This window comes from Phoenix dactylifera, chromosome 4 (assembly GCF_009389715.1).
Source record: "Phoenix dactylifera cultivar Barhee BC4 chromosome 4, palm_55x_up_171113_PBpolish2nd_filt_p, whole genome shotgun sequence".
In the NCBI taxonomy this organism is placed as follows: domain Eukaryota; kingdom Viridiplantae; phylum Streptophyta; class Magnoliopsida; order Arecales; family Arecaceae; genus Phoenix; species Phoenix dactylifera.
The window spans coordinates 10,137,834-10,164,213 of record NC_052395.1 but is presented as its reverse complement, the minus strand read 5'-3'; the positions used below and the strand labels follow the sequence as shown (position 1 = coordinate 10,164,213).

Below are 26,380 nucleotides of genomic sequence, written 5' to 3'. Positions count from 1 at the left end.
TTCAAAAGAAATTATATTCATGTATCATTGTAAACCTTTGAAGTCAGTACATAGTTAAAAGAAGAAATCATTACAAGTATTGATTTCTACTACAAAAAGTGTTTCAAAATAGCCTAGGGTATACAAAAAGAAGATCCCTAGATGTCTACAAAAAGTCCCTTATCGGCGACGTTGCTCATAAGCCCTACAAGCTGCATCTATAAATGCATTGATTGAATCCATTAGGGTCTTGAACTGATCTCCCTGTGACTTATGGAAGGCTGCCACGAGTGCTTCAAATTCTATGGTTGCCATTTCAATTCTTCCTCTAAGTTGGGCAACCAAGGTGCCCACATTTCCTCCTGGGCTTGTCAACTCTTTAAGACTCTTTGAAATGGTCTTCAAGCTGTCCTTTAGCTCAATTGATCTGATTGTTTGGGTGGCACCCACACCAACTATTTCTTGCGTTGTAGCTTCAATTTGAGCTCTAATTTCCTTCAGCTCTTGTAGAAGCCCTTCATGTGAAGCTCTGATGGGGGCCAACTCAGTAGAGATCATGGATCTCATTTTCTCCCTCATCTGCTGGCAAATGACAGATGCTAAGGTACGCATCTGGTCTTCTGATAGGAAGGAGGGCCCACTGACTGGAGGAGGTGGTGGCATGGATGTGGAAGGTCCAGCTGAGCTGGAGGGTATATCAGGGAAATCCATGTGGCTGGGTGGAGGAGAGTGGTGGTCAGACTCCTGATGTGGGATCTCAGGCTCTAGGGTTTGAGCTTTTCTTTTTGGTACCTTGACCCAAGACCCATCTACCTTTTGAAACTCCATTCTTCGCATTGTGCCCTCATTATAGTAGTCGGTGTTTCTCAAGGGTTTTGTAGGTTCATTTTCGGGAATGTGAACCTTAAAGTGTTTAAATACTAGGGTAAATATCATGCCATAGGGTATACTAAACCTAGAATACCTATGACATAGAGCAATGTAGTTTAACATGAGTCTAGGGAGGTTTAGAGGAATCCCTAGTAGGATATGGTGCATGATAACTAAATCTCGCTCCGAAACAAAATCGAAGCGACCGGTTTTAGGAAACAAGACCCGGTTGACAATACTTAAAAGTAATCTCATCTCGGCATTTAGGTCTTGTGAGTTCACTACATCAAGAGGGCCGCAGTCCTCTCGTCCTAAAAGTAAGTTTAGGGCTATTTTCCTTTGGGGATGTGAGGTTGGAGCCTCACCGTCCTTAGGGATTTGCAAAACAGTGGATAAGATGTCCTCATTAAATTCTAATAATGTCCCCCGGACATATGCAGTGTACCCTAAGTCCCCTAAAGCCATATTACTAAACATTTCTCTAACAAGGCCGGGGTAGGTCGAGGTATTGAGGGTACAAAGGTGCTCCCACCCTTAGGCTCGGAGTCTCTCTCCAATATAGAACCCCTCATTATCTAGAAAATAAAAATCTATGTACCTCCCGGTTGTCACTGTGCGATTTGCACAGGAAATGGTTGTGGTCGGCGGAGCAACCGGAGGAGACGGCGCGGAAGGTTCTTCCCTCCGTTCCTCACCATCGGCCGCTGCCCTAGGATGCCTCCCACCAGTCCTCCTAGCTCTTTTGGATGCCATTGAATGGAAATCCTAGGAAAATGAGGAGAAAGAGGCTAGGGTTTGTGTTGGAGAAAAATGGAGGCTAGGGTTTTTGTTTTTGTCGGGGATGAAAGGGAAAGCTCGGGTCGGCTCGAGCTGTTTCGACCTATTTTAAAAACCCTCGTTCGGTCCCCGAGACGTCTCCGCGACTAAGGCGAGACGTCTCGCCTGAGGGGACGTCTCTGCGATTTGCCAGAGACGTCTCCGGCACTGAAAAATTTCAGACTGAATTCTATCTTTTCCCAATTTTTTATTTAATCACCCTAATCAACATGATTTCTTTTGATAAACACAGAGTGAATTTGTTTGTGATCCTCCCCCTTAATAATACATCCTATAATAATTTGATAATGATTTTTGAATTATTAATATTGAAATGAGGAATGTTTGACCAAATTTCGAATACCTATGAAATAGGCTCTGAAAATATCTCCATGAAGAGTCCAAGGGAGGGTAACCATCCTCCGGAAAGTCAAACAGTTCGTCATTTAGCTTAGATGAATTCATGCTTTCACTTATGTTTACCTTGAGGTGGATTACTAGTTTGAGTAGCAAAGCAATGCAATACAAGTTCAATTTATTTGCTAGGATCATACAAGCTCAAAGCATTCCTTAAGAAGTTGAATCTATCTTTACAAAGGGGCTTTGTAAAGATATCGGCCAATTGATTTTCAGTACATACATATTCAATCATCACATCATTTTTCAGCACATGATCCCTAATAAAATGATGCCTAATCTCTATATGCTTTGACTTAGAGTGTTGGACAGGATTTTTTGTTAAATTAATTGCACTTGTATTATCACATTTAATTGGTATATTATCCATTTTGATACCGAAGTCTTCAAGTTGTTGCTTAATCCAAAGAACTTGTGCACAACAGCTTCCAGCTGCAATGTACTCAGCCTCAGCTGTGGACAAGGCAACTGAATTTTGTTTCTTGCTAAACCAGAAAACCAAATTAGCACCTAAGAATTGACATGTGCCACTTGTGCTTTTTCTGTCGAGTTTGCACCCGGCAAAATTAGCATCGGAATAAGCAATTAAATTTATGTCAGATTGTTTAGAATACCATAAGCCTACATTAGATGTCCCTACCAGATATCTAAAAATTCTTTTAACAGCTTGCAAGTGTGATTCCTTAGGACATGCTTGGTATCTAGCACACATACAAACACTGAATAATATATCTGGTCTACTAGTAGTAAGGTAAAGTAATGAGCCTATCATACCTCTGTACAATTTGCAGTCTATATTTTTACCTTTTTCATCTTTATCAAGCTTGCAACTTGAGCCCATGGGTGTGCTGATTTCCTTTGCATCCTTCATCTTGAATTTTTCCAACATTTCCTTGATGTATTTGGACTGACTGATGAAGATGCCTTCCTCTGATTGTTTTATTTGTAGCCCAAGGAAGAAGTTGAGCTCACCCATCATGCTCATTTCAAATTCTCCCTGCATAAGCTTGGCAAACTCTTGACAAAGACTATCGTTAGTAGCACCAAAAATTATATCATCCACATAAATTTGCACAAGCAATAAGTCATTTTCTTTTCTTTTAATGAAGAGGGTTTTGTCTACATTTCCTCTCTTAAATTTATTTTCAATTAAAAAATTACTTAATCTTTCATACCATGCCCTAGGAGCTTGCTTAAGTCCATACAATGCTTTATGCAATTTATAAACGTAATCTGGATGTAAGTGGTTTTCAAAGCCTGGAGGTTGTCCTACATAAACTTCCTCCATTATATAACCATTTAAAAATGCACTTTTTACATCCATTTGATAGAGTTTAAAATCCATGAAGCATGCATATGCCAAAAGTAGTCTAATAGCTTCTAATCTAGCAACAGGAGCAAAAGTTTCATCAAAGTCTATTCCTTCCTCCTGATTATAACCTTTGGCAACTAGTCTAGCTTTGTTTCTTATGACTATTTCATCTTCATCTAGTTTATTTCTATACACCCACTTGGTGCCTATAATTGTAACATTAGGGGGTCTTTTCATTAGAGTCCAAACTTCATTTCTTTCAAATTGGTTTAATTCCTCTTGCATAGAATTCATCCAATTATCATCTTTTTCGGCTTCTTCTAGTGATTTAGGTTCTATTTGTGAAACGAAAGCAAGATAATTACTGGTATTTCTTAGAGAGGATCTTGTCCTTACCCCTTGCGAAGGATCACCAAGGATTAGATCCCTTGAATGACCATGTGCATACCTCCATTCCTTAGGAAGATCTTGATTTCTTGATGGAGGTTGATCTTCTTCATCTTGCTGAATTGTATCTTCTTTGATCTCATCCTCATGTTGTTTGTCTTGTATGGAGAATTCCTTCATTCGGTCTTCAAGTATACCAGCATCACCATCTTCTTCTTTTCTAGAAGAATCTCCGTTAGCTTCATCAAAAACAACATGAATGGATTCTTCAACAACAAGAGTTCTCTTGTTGAAGACCCGGTATGCTCTACTAGATGAGGAATAACCTAAGAAGATCCCCTCATCTGATTTAGCACTAAATTTGCTTAGATTGTCCTTTCCATTATTTAAAATAAAGCATCGACAACCGAAAACATGAAAATAGCTTATATTTGGTTTCTTACCTTTTATTAACTCATAAGGTGTTTTCTTCAAGATGGATCTAACTAATGCACGGTTTAAAATGTGACATGCAGTATTTATTGCTTCAGCCCAAAAATATTTTGGTAGATCCGATTCGCACAACATGGTACGAGCCATATCTGCTAGTGTGCGATTCTTCCTTTCTACCACCCCATTTTGTTGGGGTGTCTTAGGTGCCGAGAAATTATGATTGATACCATTTTCGTCACAAAACTTTTCAAAGTGCTGATTTTCAAACTCGGTACCATGATCACTCCTAATTGCTTTTAGTTTAAGATTGAGTTCATTCGAAACTCTATTATGAAACTTGATAAAAGCGGGAAAGGACTCATCTTTATGTGCAAGAAATGAAACCCATGTAAAACGTGAAAAATCATCAACAATTACAAGACCAAATTTCTTACCCCCTAGACTAGCAGTTCTTGTGGGTCCAAACAAATCCATGTGGATTAGTTCTAAGGGTTTTGTTGTTGAGACTATGTTTTTAGACTTGAAAGAGCTTCTCGTTTGTTTCCCTAATTGACATGCAGCACAAATTTTGTTCTTTTCAAAATCTATCTTTGGTAGTCCTTTGACTAGATCTTTTGTAATCAATTTAGAAATTAAATCCATGCTAGCATGTCCTAACCTACGATGCCATAACCAACTAGTCTCATTGACTTTGGGACTCATGGCTACAAGACATTGGCCATCCTTCATGGTGAGATCATCAAGATCAACCATATAAACATTTCCATGCCTATGTCCTGTGAGTATGATCTCATTGTCAATTGGACTACTAATTATGCATAGTGATGATTCAAATGACACTTTAAATCCCTTGTCACAAAATTGACTTATACTTAATAGATTATGTTTTAGTCCATTAACTAACAATACATTGTCAATAAAAGAGGAGGGTGAAATGGAGATTTTACCAACACTAATGATTTGACCTTTAGCATTGTCTCCAAATGTGACTACTCCTCCTTCTTTTGATTTCAAAGTGACGAAGAGATTCTTGTCACCGGTCATATGCCTTGAGCAACCACTATCAAGATACCATATTCTCCTTTTATTCCCGGCTGCAAGGCATACCTGCAAAATGATCATGTGAAGCTCTTAGGTACCCAAGTTTTCTTGGGTCCTTCGTGGTTAGTGTAGTTGGTTCCCTTAGGCACCCATACTTTAGTTATGTTTTTAGCTTTCACAAATGTACTCTTGTTAGTTTGGATCTTTCTTTGAATACAAGAGTAGGCTTTATGTCCATTCTTTCCGCAATGAAAGTATGTAGGTTTTTCAGTTTTTACATCTTTTGCTTTTATAAAGAAATTCTTTAGATACTTTTGTTGTTTGTTAGTTTTATATCCTAATCCGGCTTTATTAAAAACAGCTCTTTGATTTGAAAGAATAAGATTTAATTTTTCAGAGCTTTGTGTGAATTTTTCAACAATTGGTTTGTATTTATGTACCTCATTCTTAAGATTTAAATTTTCTTTAACTAGTTCTTCCTTATCCTTTTTAAGGGATTCAACATTTTGTGCAAGTGAGGTATTATTATCGAGTAGAGATTTTACTTTTAGATTTAATTCCTTAATTAGTGTTTTTCCCGTTTTATTTTCAATGCTAAGTTTTAAGTTTCTATTTTCTAGGTCAATGGTGTTAATATTTTTAACGCTCTCCTTCTCAATCAATAGGTTTTCAATATCTTCTTTCAGTTTTTGATTGGAGGCTTTTAACTCTTTATTCTTTGCTCCTAACATACTACAATCATCCATAAGTTCTTGAAAAGCTTCATACAATTCTTCTAAAGTAAAATTTATAGTTGAGTTTTGACATACCTCGTCGTCTTCGAATGCCATGAAGCACAAATTGGCGGTCTCTTCCTTCTCTTCCTCGGAGGATGATGTGTCACTATCATCCCATGTTGCCTTCAATGCCTTCTTCTTCTTCTTTCCAAAAAACTTCTTTTGTTGAGGGCATTCGGAACGAATGTGTCCCGGTCTCTTGCAATCGTAGCATATGATTGGGTCTCTTTCTTTTTTTTTTTTCTTTTTCCCAATCATTTCTCCCTCCAAACTTTTTCCTTGGAAAGGGTTTCTTTTTCCTCATGAATTTTTTAAACTTCCTAACTATTAAACCCAAGTCCTCGTCCTCACTTTCTTCCTCACTCTCACTACTTTCTTCTTCACACATACTCGAAGTAGCCTTGAGTGCAATTGTCTTCTTCTTTGGCAAATCATCTTCATGTTGCTTCATCGTGAGCTCATGCGTCATCAATGAGCCCAAAAGTTGTTCTAGCCCCAAGGTGTTGAGGTCTTTGGCTTCTACGATCGCCGTGACCTTTGCTTCCTATGCTTTCGGCAAAGACCTGAGAATTTTACTTACAAGTTCCGGATTAGTATAAGATTTACCCAAACTCTTTAGACCATTAATTATATCGGTAAAGCGTGTAAACATGCATGTGATGGTTTCATTGGGTTCCATCTTAAACAACTCATATTTGTGAACTAGAATGTTCACTTTGGACTCTTTGACTTGATTTGTACCCTCGTGGGTAACTTCAAGCCTATCCCATATTTCCTTAGCGGAACTACATGTGGAGACTCTATTAAACTCATTTACATCTAGAGCACAAAATAATGAGTTCATGGCTCTTGAATTGAGTTGAGCCATCCTATCATCATTCTCATCCCAATCCTCCTCAGGTTTGGGAACTTGAATGCCATTAACCATGTGTGATGGTTCTTGTGGTCCCTTGACTATAACCCTCCACAAGGCATAGTCTTGTGCTTGAATGAAGATTCTCATTCTAGTCTTCCAATAGGTATAATTTGTCCCATTGAAGAGTGGAGGTCTATTGGTTGCTTGCCCCTCAGCAGGAACATTGTTAAAGGGTGTTGCCATCTAGATCTTTGGCTAAGACGGTTAGGTCTTTCAAGAAATACACAGAGCACCTGCTCTGATACCACTTGTTGCCCAGAGATGGTCACCCAAGAGGGGGGGTGAATTGGGTGTTTTAAAACTTTTGTCTAATTAAAAAATAAAACACACAAATGTATGAGCTAAAGCTAAAATAAAGCTATGAAGACAAACAATCGCAAACACAAGCTTTTATAGTGGTTCGGAGCCTCCACTGCTCCTACATCCACTCTCCAAAGCACCTTTGGAAATTTCCACTATAATCCACGATTACAGTACGGTAGTTTTGCGAGTTCACTACCCAACTCGTTGTTTTACACCGGGCTAACAACAAACCCTATAACCCCCAATTTCACTTAGGCTTGGGACGCCTTTCCCTTGTTCCAAGTCCCTTGACTGGAACAAGCACCACAATGAAAGGTTTTACAAAGGATCGAAAAGCTCTAAATAAGCAAATATGACAATGATAAACAATAGAACCCGGAAGAATCCTTTTGCCGTTGGAAGCGTGGGAAATGATGATTCTTCCGATGTAGATCGCGTAGGCTTGAGTATGAGCTTTGAATCCCGAGCGGAAGAGAGTGGTTGAGCTTGAAATCACTTGGGAAGCTTGAAAGCACTTGATTTCTTCACTTGAATGCACTCACTCCCTTGAACTTCTCTCTCTTGCTTCTCTCTTAAATGATCTAGCTTTGGGTTGGTGAAGAGTTGTTGAGAAGCACTTAAGAGGTCCCTTTTATAGCCCAAAAAGCAAATATAGCCGTTAGAGATAAAGTAAAAGAGATTTGAAATTCAAACCAAACCTGCAAAAGTTGTCAGTCGCGTCCCAGGCGCTCCGGAGACGTCTCCGCTTCAACGCGAGACGTCTCGGCTGTATAAATTTACTTTTCACTTTGTTTGGGGTCGACTCGGCACTTTACGGGGACGACTCTGGAATTGTATCGTTTGAATCCTTGTTTTTCTGTTTTTCTGAGAGGGTCGTCTCTGTACTTTACGGGGACGTCTCGGCTTGTTTGCACTTTTTGCATGGGGACGACTCGGGAAGTCTGCTTTTTACTTGCGGGGACGACTCCGTGTACGGTGGGGACGTCTCGCGCATATCTCTTGAAAACTGCCTTTCTGCCGCCACTGAGAGAGTCGACTCCGCTATCGCGGGGACGTCTCCAGACGTGCCAGTTCTTCCTGTTTGTGCCAGAGACGTCTCTGAGACAACCCGGAGACGTCTCGGCTGTCCCTGAACTTTTTCTTTCATCTCAAAAATTCTTCAATAAGTCCTTAAAAAATCATGGGAACTTGCCTAAACATTTCTTAACGATATTCTTAATAAAATACATGAAATCCTCAATTAAATTGTTAAGATAAATGGAATTATACTCTAGTATTTTGTATTCATCAAAATCCATTAGGGGGTCAACAGAAGCATATGTAACCAGTAAAGTTCGACCGTGGTGACAGAGAGGGACCTCTATTTAGCCTCAGTGCTGGACTTGGAGACAACAGATTGTTTCTTTGCTGACCATGAAATCAAATAATTGCCCCAAAAAATGCCATACCCCGATGTAGAACGATGGTTGTCTGGTGAACCTGCCCAGTCGGCATCACAAAATGCTTGTAATGAAATAGATCCATGAGAATACCAGAGACCAAAATTAATCGTTCCTTTAAGATAGCGGAGGACCCGCTTAGCAGCTGTTAGATGTGTAGCGGTGGGCTTGTGCATGAACTGACAAAGTTGGTTCACTGCAAAGGAGATATCAGGGCACGTAAGGGTGCAATATTGCAATCACCAACAAGTTGGCGAAACTCGGTGACCTGATCACTTGGCAGAGGATCGCCATTAAAAGTTGAAAGTTTGGAGCCACTAGAGCAAGGAGAGTTCACAGGTTTAGCACCATCCATTTTTAACCGAATAAGAAGATCATAGATGTACTGTGTTTGGCGCAGATGTAAACCAGAGTGGTCACGGGAGGCTTGTACTTCCAGAAAATAATTCAGATCACCAAGTTCCTTCATTTTAAATTCACCCTTCAGCTTAGCAATGAGGAGAGCAATAACATGTGGATGACTACTCGTAACGAGTATGTCATCCACGTAAACAAGCATGAAGATGTGAATTTTGTCCCTGCGAAACAAAAACAAGGAAGTGTCGACAGATGAGGCAGTAAACTCGAGACCGAGCAGTGATTCCAAAAGTTTAGTGTACCAGGCACGAGGAGCCTGTTTTAATCCGTAGAGAGATTTTCGAAGTCTACAGACATAGTCAGGATAATCAAGATCAATAAAACTCTTGGGTTGTTCCATGTATACCTCATCGATGAGAAAACCATTCAAGAAGGCATTAGACACATCTAACTATTTAATAGGCCAATTGAATTGTACTGCTAAGGCCAAATCCACTCGAATAGTGCTCTATTTGATAATAGGATTGAACGTCTCTATAAAGTTAACTCCAACTTCCTGATCGAAACCATTGGCAACGAGCCGTGCTTGATAGCGATCAAGGGAGCTATCTTCCTTCTACTTAATCTTGTACACCCATTTATTGCGTAAAATATTATGATCAGCAAGTCTAGGACAAAGCGTCCAGGTACCATTAGCAATAAGAGCGTCGAATTCCTCACCCATGGCAGCCCTCCACTTTGGCGATAACACTGCTTTTGAATAACAGTTAGGTTCGGATGGCAAAGTTGTTACTATTAAGGCACGAAGAGGATGTTTTGTGGTAAGAAAAAGTTTGTGATTAGGAAAGGTTTTAGGTTTTAGAGTCCCAGTTTTAGAACAGGTCGTCATAGAGTGTCGGAAAGTATTTGGTACGAGATCAGCTGCAACAGGGTTGGGGGTGATATTGGGTTGAGCGAGATTAGAATGATGCGAAGGAATAGGACTAGAGCCACTTAGTATGGGAGGAGTAGCATCTGGCATGAGACTATGGCTTGGTGAAGAAGGCTCAATATTCGTCGAAGTTGGCAAGGGCAGAGAGACTATAGGAGAAGGATCAGGCAAAGTGAAGTGTGTATGAGTTTGACTTTGTGATGATAACTAAATAGAAGGAATAGAGATCTCACCTGATGTTTCGCCAAGAGATGCAGTAGAACATGGCAACATCGAGTGTTGAGGTGAAGGAGTTATCGCAGGAAACCTACACTCATCAAACACAACATTCCTAGATATACAAACTCGACGAGAGAGACAGGGTCAAAGCAACAGTAGCCTTTCTATTGAAAACCATATCCCAGAAAAATGCACTACTTACTACGAAACATTAATTTGTGGTTATTATAGGGAGTTAGCAAAGGATAACAAGCACAACCAAATGTGCGTAACAATCTGTAATCTGGGGCAGTACCAAAGAGTTTTGTGTATGGTGAGACATGATCAAGAACCAGAGTTGGTAATCTGTTTATTAGGTAGGTTGAAGTTAGGAAAGCATCAGCCCAAAAAGTCATGGGTAGATGAGATTGTGCAAGAAGAGACAACCCCATTTCAACGACATGTCTATGTTTTCTTTCGGCGAGGCCATTCTGTTGAGCAGTATATGGGTAGCTTAATCGATGACAGATCCCATGCTGAGCTAAAAAAATTTGAAATGGAGTAGAGAGGTATTCACCGCCGTTGTCGGTCGAAATTGCTTAATTTTTGTGCTAAACAAATTTTCAACAAATATTTTAAATTTAACAAAGCAAGTGAAGACATTAGTTTTGCGTTGTAAAGGAAAGAGCCATGTGAAACGAGAAAATTGTCGATAAATAAAATATAGTACAAGCTGCCGGTTAAAGATTTGGTAGCACAGGACCAAACATCATAATAAACTAGCTCTAAAGGAGACATAGAAACTCCAGTAGACTCAACAAAGGGAAGCTGCTTAGCCTTGCCAAGTTGGCAGGATTCACAGATGCTTTCTTTATTCAACAAACTAGAAACAGGAAGCTTATAACTCGACACAACACGACTTAAAATAGAATGAGATGGATGACCGAATCTCGAATGCCAAATTTCAAAGGGAACTCTTACGCCGAGAAAGACCGTTGGATTGTTGTGATTTTTGAGTGTGGTCCTCCCTGAGCGAATAGGATATAGACCTCCTTCACTTTTGCCCTCGAGCATTGTCATGCCTGTTCGCATGTCCTTTACAAGAAAATGAGAATCGGTGAGTACAAAATAGCAATGGTTATCCTAACAAAATTGATTAATGGACAAGAGATTGGCTAAAGCTTTAGGACAGTGAAGGACATGTGGAAGTGTTATTTTTCTATTGTGTAAGGGAAAGAAAATAGAGACAATATTTGCAACTGTTAAACCTGTACCGTTACCAACAGCAATAGTATCACCACCAGTGTAAGGCTGATGCAAGGAAAGGTTTTCAATATTCACAGTTATGTGCTGGTTGGCACCAGAATCAACATACCAAGTATCATCTTTTGGGGGAGAAGAGCGTCGAGCCACCATTGCAGCAAGTTAAGTAATAGGAATGCGCCCTTGGTAAGAGTGATCCAAACGTTTGAAACAATCAAGTGCACCATGACCATATTTACCACAAATTTGACATTTCTCACAATTATCCTGGAATATTTGAGCATTACCACCCTACTTGTAAGAACCAGAGGAAGACCCTGAATTGAGTTTTAGGGTGTAGTTGCGCTGAGGAGCTCTGGTGTTGTTGCCTTGCTTCTCCTTGAAGTTACTTGCGGAGTTGTTATTGTTGGATGGCCGAGAAAATTGTTGGTTATTATACTTTGCCACCATAGCAAATGTACCTTCTGGTTGTACAGTTTGCTGGTGTTGTTCCAAGAGATCCTCATGAGGAAGAAGCTCAGATTGGAAGTCCTCAAAGGAGAGACCCTGTTGGCGAGTAGCAAAGTAGAATGATGAGATAAATGATGTGTACAATGAAGTCAGACCACTTACAATATAGCCAATCATGTCATCATTTGCTACTGGCTTGCCAATAGCAGCTAACAGATCAGCAATGGCCTTGGCATTGTCTAGATAATCTTGACAAGAAGAAGAGCCTTGGCGCAGTGTTTGGAGTTGACATTTCAGACGAGCAGCATGAGAAGCTGACTGCAACGCAAAGCGCTGGGATAGAGAAACCCAAGCCTGACGTGCAGTAGTAATACTATACTAGGTGGAGAGAACCGTAGGAGCCAGTGTAGCATTGATGATGCTAAGAATAAACTGATCCTTCTTGTGCCAGAGGGTATAGGCAGAGTTGACAAATTTAGAAGTTCCATCCTTAGATGAAAGAAATTCTTCAGGAGTGGTGCCAGAACCATCCACAAAACTCTAGAGATCATTAGACTTTAGCACAGGGTGAACTGTGCAAGCCAAGGAAGATACGAAATGGGACCATCCAACTTGACAAAATAAGTTGTCCAATATTAGGAGCAACAAAGGCAACGAAATTCTCAGAAGAAGAAGCCATATGATTGAAAGGATAAAAGAAGAGGTATTGCATTTGTAGGAATAGGCTCTGATACCATGTAAAATATTTACCTTCCCAAGATATTCAATATGCATTGATGTTCACAATTTATACAATTGTTTCTCACGTTTTACGTGATGTACAGTTCAATAAATCTCGCTATTTCAGGTACAACAAAATTGGAACAGACTATGATCAGCTAGAAACTGAATTGACTTTGTCATCTTGAGATCTTTGCATGTGATCAGTTGAGATGTGGTCAGTACCACTAACAATAAGTAGAGGCGACAAATCATTGTGTTTCGTTGTTTCAAGATGATCCTGCATGATAGTAGTTCTAATTTACCCTCATTCTTCAAATCATTACTCAACTCAATGATGGGGAACTATCTTTGAGAACGAATATCTAAGATCACCCTAAAGCAATAATCTTGGGCTGAAATTTAGGAACAAAAATATCCCTTAGGCCAGCTAGAAAATTGATATATCAATATACCACTATGTCAATGTTTACATAATATCATATTGATATATATATATATATATATATATATATATATATATATATAATATTATTAATCATATTATTATTTAATTATATTTTTTAATTATAATAGAAATATATTATTATACTTTATATATATATTATGAAATTTAATGCATTACTTCTATTTTCTTATTTTTCTCATAAAAATAAATAATAGTACTAAAATAACAAATAATAATTAATACACTTTTATAGGCTTAATAAGTATATTTTTATGAAATATATTAATAATTTATTAAAATATGTTTTTTATAAATAATAAATATACGAAGACTGCCTCACGATGTGCTATCCCTAAGTTCGTCAAAGGCAAAACCTACAGGTTGAAAGCCTGCGTTTGGTGACTCTGCAGTGGACAAAAGAAAGCAATCTTATATAAAGGAATGGAATATTCCATCTTTTCCAATATTGGGCTATTCCCAGTATGCATAATAACAAGAAGTAGAGAGATGGACAGGATGAGCAAAAGAACTTTGCATTATTAGAATTGTGAGGACCCATGCGATCATGTGTTTAGACCTACATCAGTTATTCGCCAAGAAGATCTTGCGTACTTATACATGACTAAGAAACCCAAAAAAATAACTTTCAACAAGTTTTTTTGGATAAGGTCCGGAGTTGTTACAAATAGTATCAGAGCGAATTCGGCCTATAACCTATGTGGACAAAGATACACTGCAGTACGATTTTATGGAGGCTGACCATAGGTCGATCGTGGTACTTATGATTAGATTTGAATGGATTTTAACCCTTAGCCTGACGAGGACGTCAGGGCTTGAATGGGAAGAGTATGTGAGGATCTGTGTGGTCGTGTGTTTAGTCCGATATCGGTTATTTGTCGAGGAGATCTTGAGTATTTATATAGGACTAAGGAATCAAAAAAAAATAACTTCTAACTAGCCTTTTTGGGTGAGGTCCTAAGTTGTTATAAGAATAATTGATTAATGTGGAATTGTGGATGGAAACATGTCACATTAGAAAGCATAGAACGAATGGTGATATGATTATATGAATCAGTGATAGTCTTGTCGGAGGATCCATTTCAAGCGAAAGCAAATGCAGAGGTGCCTATCTTTGGTCACTTAGATTTGCTTTAAGGTATGGGAGTAGTGGCATAGGTTCGCTGAAGTGCAAGAGCAAGAATCTTACAGGCTGTTGGCCAAATGGCAAGATCACTTTTTGTATCTTAACATCCTCTTTTGGAGAAGAATTTCTTGGAAGTACATTAGATATGCCTTTTGGCATGCCATGCCCTTCTGCTGAAAATTGTAGAACTGCATGCTTCTTCTGTCGGCAGATGCATTGTTTTCGGTCAATCCTTTTATTCCTTAGGACCAATAGATTGTTTTTACTTGATTCTAGCTTTGGTTTGTGTAAGAAACCCATATATTGGCGGTGAAAAGGTTAAAAATTATGGATATACCATTAGGTGATATTGTCCCTAGATTAATATCTAGGGATCATTACTCAATGCAATGGTTAAAAGGTTTTGGCTAACAAGTGCAATGGAGCATGGGTTCAAATCTCAGGACAGCACTTTGAATAAAAAGATTCCAAGTATTTGATCATAACTAATATTAATGACCTTTTTTTATAGAAAAATAAATAAAAGACCTTTTTTATTTATACCAAAGATTAAAGGTTTTGTCTCCATTTCATCCCAGATTGCTGGGATCATAACTAGGTTAATGACCTCTTTTTTATAGAAAAATAAGATATCATCTGCTTTAGTTTGTAGACGCGAAAGATGTTTTTCTCCCTCAATAGCAATTGTTCATTGCTAGTGTTGCGTGTAGATTATCATCGATTTGCTCCTATGGTGAGGTTTATATATAAGTTGGCATCTGGTTGCCTCTCTACATCTCTCAATTATCTTGAACACAACCACTCAGTTCAACGTTCTTTATTAATGTTATAAGACAAGATCCAAATTCAACTAAGTCAGCTATTCAATCAAATAACAAGATCTAAGTGGCGACCTAGTAACAAAGTGGCATAAATTCAGTAATAAAAGCAAATTTATTTGACATGGCTTTGGAGAATGAGGTATGCTTGGTTGTTGGAGAATGAGGTAGCTTTGGTGTACTTCTCACATTAAAAATTATTTTTTTTTTAAAAAAAGTTGCGATCTTTGAAGGCAAAAAATCTCATTTCCAGGACTAGGCAATTGCAGATCACAATACAGAAGGCTGAACTTGCACTTACTCTTCACAAATAAGCTGATGGAACTACAGTAATCCAATCGAGCAAGGGGCTTCCATAATGCCATTACCCTGCCTCAAAACCATTGTAATAATCAAAAAAATATCATAACTCACACTTGCAAATAGAGCTGCAGCCTAGTAGTTACATCCCTGTGCTGTCAAGAGGAGGATCTCTGTTGAACTTTGAGGGAAGTTTCCCCAAGCATTGGCTTAGAAACTTTGATTACTTACATGAATTGATTACCAGTCATTGCACCGCTATTCTAAAAATAACATATATGAAATGATTTCCAGTCATCACACAGCTATTCTAGAAATAACAGAATGGGAACTTTTATGCAACACAGAACATCGCCTCAGAAACCTTATGTGCCGAAGAAAAGGATTCCTCTTGCAGAGGAACTACCACCTTTCTGCATTGTCTTTTGCTCCATGTATGGGCTCCGCATATGAAATAACTCCTTTTCTCAAGTCTCAGTAACATTGCTCAGAATAGGTTCTGGCAGTAACCCCCCTGCGAGTGCTCAGAAACTGTTGATTACAAGGCAGTGATAGAAAACCATACTTCCTTACTATAAAAATCAAAGATGTGGCTATCAATAGAGACAAAGTCAGTTTTTTGAATTGAAGTATGATCTAACAAGTCTGAGAACTATTCAGGTGCAGAAGAGTCCTGCAACAATTTGATCACACCTATTCTTGAAGTATGCATACTGAATTTTGCAGAAGGAGAAGCACCTAAACTTCACACAAAGCATAGTTGCCTTCCTATCCATGCTTGAAAGCCAAAATACTTTTCTTTTTTGAGACATGAAAGCTAAGATACAATTGTTTCAGTGAAAACTGTGAATGAGATTTGATCCCAAGCTATCTTCTCTCCGCAAATTATGATTCCTCTTCAAGGATTGCTTCTGCAAAGAGAGGGCTGCTCACTTGGTGAGAGAAACTTGGAAGATCCAATGCATCTCTTGCAACAATCACATCTTCTTCAGATAATTTTAAAGCCTCTAATATATATTGCTGCAAGAACAAAAGTTCTGATCATACTAGCAGGCATATATTAGATTTGATAAGTAAATTAGTAGTAAATGAGTATGAATTTTAGTTCTTTTCTTCTCGCTAGGAAGGTAGAGTTAGAATGGGCAAGGGAAACAACTAGGAGTTGCATGACAAAGTATTAAGTGAAAAATATTGTTTAGTATGATACTGAGATGTGCAATGAAAATTGCAGACAGTTGCAGAAGGGGTTCTCGATTCTCACAAACAAGAGGGCCAAAGGGAAGGGGAGACCAAGTAAGACCAGGATGGAGGAGGTTGAGAAACATCCAAAACACCTGCAATTTCTAAGGACTTTGTCTTGGACATGAAACAATCTACTAATACCAAATTGATGGGAGAAAGGCTTGTTAAATTTAGTTTACATTTAAACAACTATAGCCAACAATAATGTTTCCTAATAATTATGGCTAGCTGCTCTTCTTTCAAAATGTTTCCTAATACTTTAGTACCTCATTTCGCAGCTTCCGGATGTATCCAACAAACAGCAGGTGCAATCGTTCCTTTGTGTAGCTGTTGATATGGCTGATGAGCCGTAGTTCCTGCAGGAGGAAAAATACCAATTGGGACCGAGCAACTAATAAAATTTAATATCCACCTTGAGAGAGAATTTCTGTCTTCTGATGTTTCAGAAATAGTCATTTTAGAGGCCACTATAAGCATGTGTCGCCAATCTAAGATTTATAACTAGACATCCAATGCATACTCAGGTGACTCACAAAAACAAAAGGAAAACTACATGTAAAGTTTCAATGAAAAAATCGAGCTGATATATGAGAGGACATGGAGAAGAAATCTTGGCAAAGGAATCTTCCAGTCTCTCAAGATTCAAAGTACTTAGGCATAACAGAATTCACAGAATGTACTGTAAGACTCAGGAGGAAGAAGTTTTGACAACAACCATTGTATGCTTCCTAAAAACAGGAAATGCCATTATCAGTTGAAAGTTCAGCAGTCACCATTTAAGGAAAACACATGCAGATAATAAGAGGTAACAAGTTGATTCCCTTTCTTCGTGAAATAACAAGAAAATGTTAGATGAAATTTGCTTTATAAATTTATCCAATAAAGCAAACTGTTGTCTTAAACCAGAATATACAATCTAACTTTTGATAACTGATCAGAAATCAATTATAAGATACTCACAGTTACTCTTTTAACAGTGCCCAAGGAAATGTCCCATCCAATGCTCACCACAACCTTAAAGATTCCATGTATTTCAAGTTTGGCCCAACCAAAGAAGACTCCGCATACTTGATCAGGAACAAATTCATATGAAGCATTATCTGTTTGTTTACAGAATAAAATGTCAAGTGAAACCTAGAAGCAATAACTATGCATTGATCAAATAACAATCAATACTACAATGCCCCAATAGATGCACAATATCAGATGAAACATTAAATCGGGAAGTTTACTGACCTTCAGTTATTTTAGCAACAGCAAAGCCATCATGAGGAAATAGCTCACCTAGCAGATCTTTAGCATACAATGGTTCAATTGGCAATGCATTTTGAACCCCTGCACCATAACAGCATGCTTTAATGATAGAATGTAACCACAGGAAATATGAAATGAGAATGAAATAGAATTATACAGTCTTCAAACGCTGGAAGGCCCCATAACTCAGGCTGAAACTCTAAAAGTGAATGAAGCACACAATTTGCAATTGAATAACGTTCATCCTGACATTGGAGAGATGGAACAGCCACTACCTTCGCTCCAGAAGCCTTTGCAGCTCTCACACCAACCCTATATGAAACAACCTGATTTACTTCCAAGAAATAGATGCCGACATGCATGATATGTCGAAAAAAAGGATATAGTTAATAGCTCCTCTTGATAAATTAAGGTAACAATGCAAGGCAGGAACTTTAATCTAGCAGTGTGCAACATGCTAGCCTGGTAAATATTTCAGATCAGATTTTATGGGATTATTGATCGCCCTGCAGCTTTTATCATGTGACTTGCAGGTTTTCTTAATTAGCCACTAGTCATGCTACCTTCCACATGCTATATCAGTTTTCCCAGCAAACTTTTGCCATTGTGAACCACTTGCATTCGCCACAAAATAAGGGCTGCCACCTACTTTTGCTGCTTATGGGGTATGTTTGGGAGGTAGCATTGTTGATGTCAACTTATACTCGAGTAAGAAAGAAATTTCATTGTAAGAAATTTTGAAATGTACTCATCAATGATCGTACATGGAGAGAATTAGATCTTCTAGCCTTCTGCTGAATTCTATTGCCTCTATAAACTACATGAATTTTCAACACATATGGCTTTATTCTATAATTTTTTGAGGCTGCAGAATGATTCAAGTAACATGAGAGAATTAGATCTTCTAGCTTTTTTCTGAATTCTATTGCCTCCATAAACTACATGAATTTTCAACAGATACAGCATTATTCTATAAATTTTTGAGGCTGCAGAATTAATTATTCAAGTAACACGCCAGAAATCCACTAAAAAAATTCTTTTAAAATTTTTTTTGATGAATATTACATTTCCTTAAGTAATTTTTTAATGTTTAATCATCTAGGCAGAATATCTATGCAACATCCGAACTATGTCTAATATTTGTTTTTAACACTTCTTGTGAACAAGCAAATGCCCTTGTTAGCTACTACATATAAGTCAGCAATGCCGGCTTATGAAATAATGGATGTTTAAAACCAAACTCTTACTGGAAACTTGTCTTGACTATGTCCAAAACATTCATATTATTTAAGAGAGCAACTTTCATTGATGAGTAATGGTATCTATATGGAAATATCAAATGAAGGATCACATTCTGGTGATCAATTGTATGTGGCTAAAATTACTAAAATATTATCCGGTAATGCTGTATAAAAACTAATCATGCAACGTTTCCAACACCCAACTAACAAATATCCAGTTCTACTCACGGGGAATCCTCAATCACTAGACAGGCTGATGAATCTATGCCAAGTCTTTTTGCTGCCTCTAGGAATCTGAAAACAGATGTAGGACAGCAACAGTTAATCCTAATGCAAAAACAATTCAAGCCAAGAAATGAGGCATGTTATATCCTTTAGCGAAAACACTCACATGTCAGGAGAAGGTTTTCCATGTTTAACATCATCTCCACCAAGTATGACAGAAAAGGATTCCTTCCAACCTGTATCAATGTTTCTGATAGCAAATGAAAATATGCATACACAATTGATGAACCGCAGGCTAATATATCACATAAAAAAACTTGCACATCAAGATATCATTTTCCCTGGAGCTATCTACAGCATGTTGACATAAGACAGCATGTTATGCTAACTAAAATATAAATATGCTGCAGTTCTTGTGACATTTTTCTGCAAGAAGGCACAATTTAGGCTGTACAGAATTTATGCAAAGTGTAGGGTTGACATAAAACAACATGATATTATGCTAACTAAAATATAAATAAGCTGCATTTCTTGTGATGCTTTGGCAAGAAGGCACAGGTTAAGCTGTACAGAATTTATGCAAAGTGTATGGGTTTTCTTATCTCCATGCCGCAGCCATAGCAATATGTTAAAGATGGTAAAGCCAAAGGCAAGTCTAAGCTTTCGCAGAAAAATATTCCAAGAATGTGTCGTCCAACTACCTTGGAAAACCTACTAGCAGTTCAAGCATGTGAAGGGGGAGGGGGGAGCTGTCGAGTACATACTAATACATAAAATTTTTAAGCCAGAATCCTGAACAAGAATCTTTGTCTAAGGCAAGAAAATCAAAAATGTTACAGAAGAATATAAAGTTCATAAAAAATTCAAGGGAAAGTGATAACCTTGCTGGTGCGAAATTTTTGTCTCTATATGTCTCCTGATGGAATTTGAAGCAAGTGCCAAAGGAACTCCATGCTTGTGAAGATGTCTAATGAGGCGATTAACACCTGGAAGTGCTTTTGCTTGTGGCAACCTAGAGAAATGGAATCACACAGATTCAGCCCTTTACAATTCCTTCATTCAACTATAATACACACTTTGGCACTTCTAAAATAATATATTGTGCTATTAAATCGACCTTGCCTTTGTGATTTTCCATCCAATGGCTTAATAAGAAATATCATTCAAGTTCGTGGACTGCTAATTGCCCAGAAACCCTCTCAACTATTCCACCAACAAGTGTATATTATCAAGACTTGTAATAAAAGGTCTAATAAAGGGCCATTCGAACAAATATTAAAAACACAATCTGCTAGGTCACAGTGCAGCTTATGAAGTCATGAATTGATGATACTCCAAGTGAATGTGGTCATATTCTACCCATACGCTTATTTATTGGCATAGAAAGATAAATGGAGAAGACCTTTTCAAAGGTGCATATGTTGAACTTCAACCCATTAAGCGAATTCGCACCACAAAGACTTGTTACCACAAAGTTTGCATAGAGTTCCTATGTCCCTTCAGAAAATTAATCTATCCTCGATAAAAATACAATCAAGATCTCTTTAACATGAAAGCTCTACTACTACAATTTCATAGTAATTTATACTATGAAGGGCGGAATCCAAGCGACACATAAAATCAAAACTAGGCATGTTGTCTCTGTTACCCACAATTCTGGTCAGGCTCACTTAGCAATGCAAATGGAGCAGGTCAGGCCAAGCAAATCCAAAATTTTCAGAAGAGTTAGTCACATCATGTGGCCTGAAAGAATGTAGCAGTACTCGCTAGCTATAGTTCATGCCAGATGATTAAATGCTTGACTCTAAATAATGTTAAGCTCTCATATCTAATCGCATGATAAATATGAATTAGAATCTAACAAATAGAAGGATGCATCAATCTAGCTTTTTTTTCTCAAAAGGAAGACCTCACTTTTCCTGATACATTGGCATGATCGCCTCCGAGAATTCATCGGCAGTCAGTGGGAGGTCATAATCCTTCACAATGGCAGCAGCCGCCTCCTTCTGCATCTGTCCCAGCCTCCTCTCCTCCTTCTCCGCATCGGGGACCTTTCCATACCTGGCCAGGAACTCCTTCAGAACATTCTTTGTTGCTCTTTCTACATGGAAGAAAAATTGCATTAAAAACCGATAACCCACACACAGGGGGAGGGGGGGAGAGGACAAAACGAGACAAGAAATCAGAGACCAGTGTCCAAAAGGGTGCCGTCCAAATCCAAAATGACGGCCAAAAGCCGATCTTTCTCCATCGAGAGAGCGTAGAAGAAGCGAAGAGGGAGGCAGAGAAAGGAGATGGGAGGTGGCGAAGAAGAGAAGGTGGTGGCGGGGATTTAAGAGGGAGAGGATGGAGAAAAGGAGGAGGGAATGGGAATCGATTCGGAGAGCCGTGGGGGATCGGAGTCCTCAGGGATGGAATGGAATGACGGGTTGTATCTTTCGCGGTCCGCACAGATCTCAAAGCACTCCGAACCTACCATTCACAGTCTGCACAGATCTCAAAGCCACTATTGCGCGATCTAACGGTTGATTTGCGCGAAGGAAGGTGAATCCTTCTTTTGCTCGAAAGATACAACCCGGTCCCCTAATTTATGTACGGATTCCGTCTTACCTGCGCAACGGCAACAAGGTGCGGTATCTGATGCTTTTAAAAGGAACAAAAGGATATTCTTTTCTATTATTTTTAAAATTATTGGTTATTCATATTTGAGATCAAATGGAATTGATACATTTGTGTTTAATTAAATTGTTTGAAATGTTTTGATTTTTTGAATCCATGAGATCATTGCCATACTCAGGGGAACTGAATTCTTTGGTTGGGTTCAGTGCTTGAGTTTTTCTTTAATAAATGGTGGTAGTATCCCTTGGATATGCTTATCAAGGAGATTGCATCAACGAATGCGCACTCTAATATTCCTTGTGTTCTGGAATGGTTGTGATGCCATGTTCTTGGGATCTTAGAATTGGTCCACTTGAGGGTGAGGCTCCAATGGCATAATATGAGGCTATTGGATGGCTTTTCACCCAAGAAACTCATGCTATCATGCAGTCGAAGCAAGCATCAAGGATGAGGCCATCATTCTTGGCGACTGCAATTTGTCTCTGAAATAGTGAAAAATTATTATTTTTTAGAAATAAAAATAGAAATAATTATAGATTAATGTTAAAATCACCACTTGTCCCAAAAACTTAAACGGATAGAATGAGGTAGATTTATTTATATATTTTATATTTTCTTACATTCTCTCTCACACGTGGGCCGAACTTTTTTTTTAATGGGTGAGCCTAATATGTAAAATTTTTTAATAATAGGATTAAAGAGTGTGGAAATAAAGTTCGAACTCAGAACCTCTGCTCTGATACCATGTTAAAATAAAAATAGAAATGATTATAGATTATCCATCAATGCTCCCATCTGTAATTTAAAAATTAGCACTTAATCCACCTGAGGTCAGCTTCCGCCATGCTATGTATTACCTGGTTGTGGTTTGACAGGATGCAAATTTATCTTTAGAAAAAGATCTAGAGCTTATTTTCACTCGATTTGAATCCCTTTTTCTCTCACATATCCAAACTGAAGCTTGTTTCTCTAAATCCAAGCATTTTTCTTTAAATCTAAGCCTCTTTTCACCAATATAAAGCAAACGAGCAAGCTGAAATCCACTAGATAAGATAGACTTCGCAGTTCTTGAAGAACAAATATGTTGTGGTTCAAATTCAGCCTGAGGGTGACCATGCCGGAGGAGTCAGAGGGAGCTGCCGGACGGGATGGAGAAGGAAATTGCTTCCTGCACGCTGACGGACCTGCACAAAGCCTCATCGGTGGAGTTCTGGTGAGGCCCCTCCGATAATGAAGTTAGAGTAGATTTTAGGTGGTCCAGCCAAAAAGTCCTTAGGCATTACCTAATGGGACTATTTATAGTTCTCGCGGAGGTACCCAGGTAGCGTGCAGTCAAGGCTTGCTTGAGGCATATGGTGTAGGCCGTCCTTGTGAAATGTATAGCGTCGACAGAGGTGGCGGGGTATAATTCCTGGTTGATATGTCGTGGAGTGGCTAGCAAGCAAAGCATGGCGCGGTAAGGTTGTAATGTACGACCATGTATGTGGACATAGAGGCGCGCGTAGGTGCGCACGTGAATGTGGCCGTGGGCGAGATTGGGCTCGCTTAGAGGCCGCAACTTTTACTTGGTGAAGTTAGCTTGATGAGCACTGAGGTCGAGCCGACTTAGGGGGCCGCGACATATATTTGGTGAAGTCGGCTTGGCGGACACTGAGGTCGGCCTAACGTCCTCGGCTCTGAAGTCAGCTCGGTAGGGGGCCTCGAGCTCGAGCCGGGGCGTCATTATGGATACCTACGGTCGACGAGGCCTCTTCGGCTCTTGGTCGATCCTGCAGAGCGCTCCGAGTGTAGAGGTCCGGCCGAGATCTGTTCGGCCTTTTGTAGGGTTCGGGGTTGGACTGGTGCTCAGCGGGACCGAGGTCTGGCCTACTCAGTATTGATGTTTTTTTGGCTGAAATTGGGTGGTTTCATGTTGTGAGCAGGACGATCCATTTTGCCCCCTATCATTTGTCCCTCGACTTCCGAGGTCGAGTCGCTCTTCGACTCGGGCGAAGGAAGTAGCTCGAAAGTTGATCGTCTTGTCATAACCAAGTGCTTATGAGGACGTGCACACTGAGCTGGGTATACTTCACATAATTGAGGGCTGGTTGCTTCAGGCCGAGTCTTGCAAGCAGAGTTTGAGTGGATCAGGTTGCCACGTCAATTGAAGCGGGAGCGGCCGCAGGAGCTCTTTGAAGTGTTGCGTGCATGCTCCTTCTCAAGGCATCGCTGGGTGGAACGCAAGGAATTAGTCATTAATGTCCCGTTCTCCGAAGCGGCTCTCATGACCGTTTCGGTCTTCAATGCTATGATCCAGGAAGATCCGCCGAGGGAGATTCTGGATCTGCCATGTGGTGAGATCCAACTACTTGGGCGTTTGGTTAACCCGATTTGAGCCGTTGAGGCAGGCTATATAAGATTTTGGGAGGATCTTAGAGCGCTCACTCGATATCTTTTGCTTTCGTCCTCTTTCCTGGCTACCATCTTCATTATGAGAAGTTGTAGGGATGATCTTCAGCAATAAGACCTTGATGGCTCGACACAACGAGGTGGTTGCGTTGAATGGAGCTCGGTCTGAGAAGAAGTCGCAGAATCTCATCACCGGCATCACTAAGGGCTTCCGCTACAAGATGCATTTTGTCTTGGCCCGCCGATGCTAGGGTGGATGATGCCTGGAGCGAACGAGCTCGTCGAGGTGCGCGAGCTCATCGCCGATGCAACGGTCTGGGATGCTGCAGAGGCCGCTACTGTGGTCGGATCAGAAGCTGTTTAAGCTAACAATTCTTTTCTACTTGTTTTCTTTTTTCTCTTGCTTTTGCTAGATCGGCCACTTAGGCCTTTTGTATGTAGCCCGACCTCAAGGTCGGCTATTTTTGTACTCGGCCCTTGGCCTTTCAATATGAATAAAGTGCATTTTCTTCACTACTTTGCGTCTTGAAATCTGACATAGTGTTTGAACTCATTTCACTTGAAGCTTTATGCTTAGCTAGCAAGGTCCGAACTGCACAGTTTAGGTATTGACTTAGCCTCCATGCTGCCAGATAACTTTGCAGAGTCGACAAAGAGCTTGCCGAGGCCGGGACAGAGGCCACTTCCGAGGTCGGGACGGAGGCCGATCCCAAGGTCTAGCTCGATGAGTGGTCATGGGCACGTATGTGGATGCAGTCGTAGGCGAGGTCGAGCTTGATGAGAGGTCACATCATGTATTCGGCGAGGTTGGCTTAGCAAGTGCTGAGGTCAACTCAGCCTCTCCGATTCCAAAGTTTGCTCGGTAGGGTGTCCCGAGCTCGAGGGTCGGGGCACGTTGTTGGATAGGGCACCCCGAACTTGGCCAGGGCGCGTCGTCGAATATCAAGAGCACCCCGAACTTAGATCGAGGCGTGTCAGCGAATATAAAGATGCCCCGAGCTTGGTCGGGGCGCATCGTCGTATAATCCTGCGGTCGAAGGAGCTCTTTGACTCGCAGTCGACATAGTAGGGTACGGGCCTGCGACGTCATTATAAGCATCAAAAGATGTTGCTGCAGGTTGTAGCAACGAAAAGATTCAGCCGAGGTCGACTGAGCCTTTGGCGAAGTCCGAGATCGGGCTAGTCCTTAGCAGGACTGAGGTCTGGCCTGGTCGGTGTTGAGGTCTGCCCGGCTGGAATGAGATGATCCCTTGTCCTGAGCAAGACAATCCATTTTGCCCCCCATCAATGACCATAGAAACATTCGATGTTCAATATATATAACATGGAAAACAATATTTGAGAACAAGTCACTCTATAGATAATTGATTAGGATAAAATTAAAAGTTCATACTTCTGTATAATAACCAAACAATCATTTTCTCATCATTATATAAAACATGAGAAAACAATTAAGAAATATATCCCTTTTGGTGGTAAATAATTAATTGTAATAAGGGCCAAGTATCATATTTTTGTATGCTAACTATAGAACCATCATGTGGCCATTATATAAATATGACAAATTTAATTTAACGATGGAACCCTCAATAGTTGATTGATTATATTGTGATTGAAATTTAAGTTTCTATAGAGTGACCATGGACTTGCTGTATGAGATAGAGGATATAAAATTTAGAAACTAGTCTTCTTATAATTCGTTAACTATAATTAGATCTAAATTTTGTGTTTCGATGGAGTGCTTAGAAGACTATTTTGCATTTGCTCCGCGGGATATATGAAATAAAGCTTAATGTCAGATCCATTTGTGGTTCAATTATTTATAAAAGTTCAAATTTCATACTTTCATATAATGACCATAAAACTACTTTTTGGACACCGTATTAAATACGAAACATAAAATTTAATCGTAAATATTTTATACTTATGAATCATAATCAAATCTAGTTTTGAGTTTCTATGTAATAACTAAAAAATCATTTATATGCACCTTGTATGAAACATTGGACTCAATGATAAAGGAAAGCCCTGGATTCAACATTGTTTATACATTGACCAAGGTAAGGACTCTCTCTTAACTCATTTCAGGTCGCT

At 39.4% G+C, this 26,380-nt stretch overlaps 2 protein-coding genes across 3 annotated transcripts; both read right to left on the bottom strand.

Annotated features, from left to right (window-relative positions):
* Positions 1-11,728: 11,728 nt before the first annotated feature.
* On the bottom strand, positions 11,729-12,661 carry LOC103712723. Its single transcript, XM_008799330.2, has 3 exons — positions 12,638-12,661; positions 12,281-12,427; positions 11,729-12,205 (listed from the first exon to the last, which is right to left on the bottom strand). Exons 1-3 carry the CDS (start codon positions 12,659-12,661, stop codon positions 11,729-11,731), a joined length of 648 nt encoding a protein of 215 aa, XP_008797552.2.
* Positions 12,662-15,489: 2,828 nt separating this feature from the next.
* Positions 15,490-21,672, bottom strand: LOC103724324 (bifunctional riboflavin kinase/FMN phosphatase-like). Of its 2 annotated transcripts, none has more exons than XM_039125512.1 (10): positions 21,470-21,672; positions 21,194-21,380; positions 20,161-20,291; positions 19,446-19,515; positions 19,283-19,348; positions 17,971-18,125; positions 17,796-17,894; positions 17,520-17,659; positions 16,826-16,915; positions 15,490-15,831 (listed from the first exon to the last, which is right to left on the bottom strand). In XM_039125512.1, exons 1-10 carry the CDS (start codon positions 21,528-21,530, stop codon positions 15,805-15,807), a joined length of 1,026 nt encoding a protein of 341 aa, XP_038981440.1. In that variant the 5' UTR covers positions 21,531-21,672; the 3' UTR covers positions 15,490-15,804. The 2 variants fall into 2 exon arrangements, with proteins under 2 accessions (XP_038981440.1, XP_008813770.2); XM_008815548.3 differs by having other exon boundaries at positions 15,569-16,337.
* Positions 21,673-26,380: the final 4,708 nt, after the last annotated feature.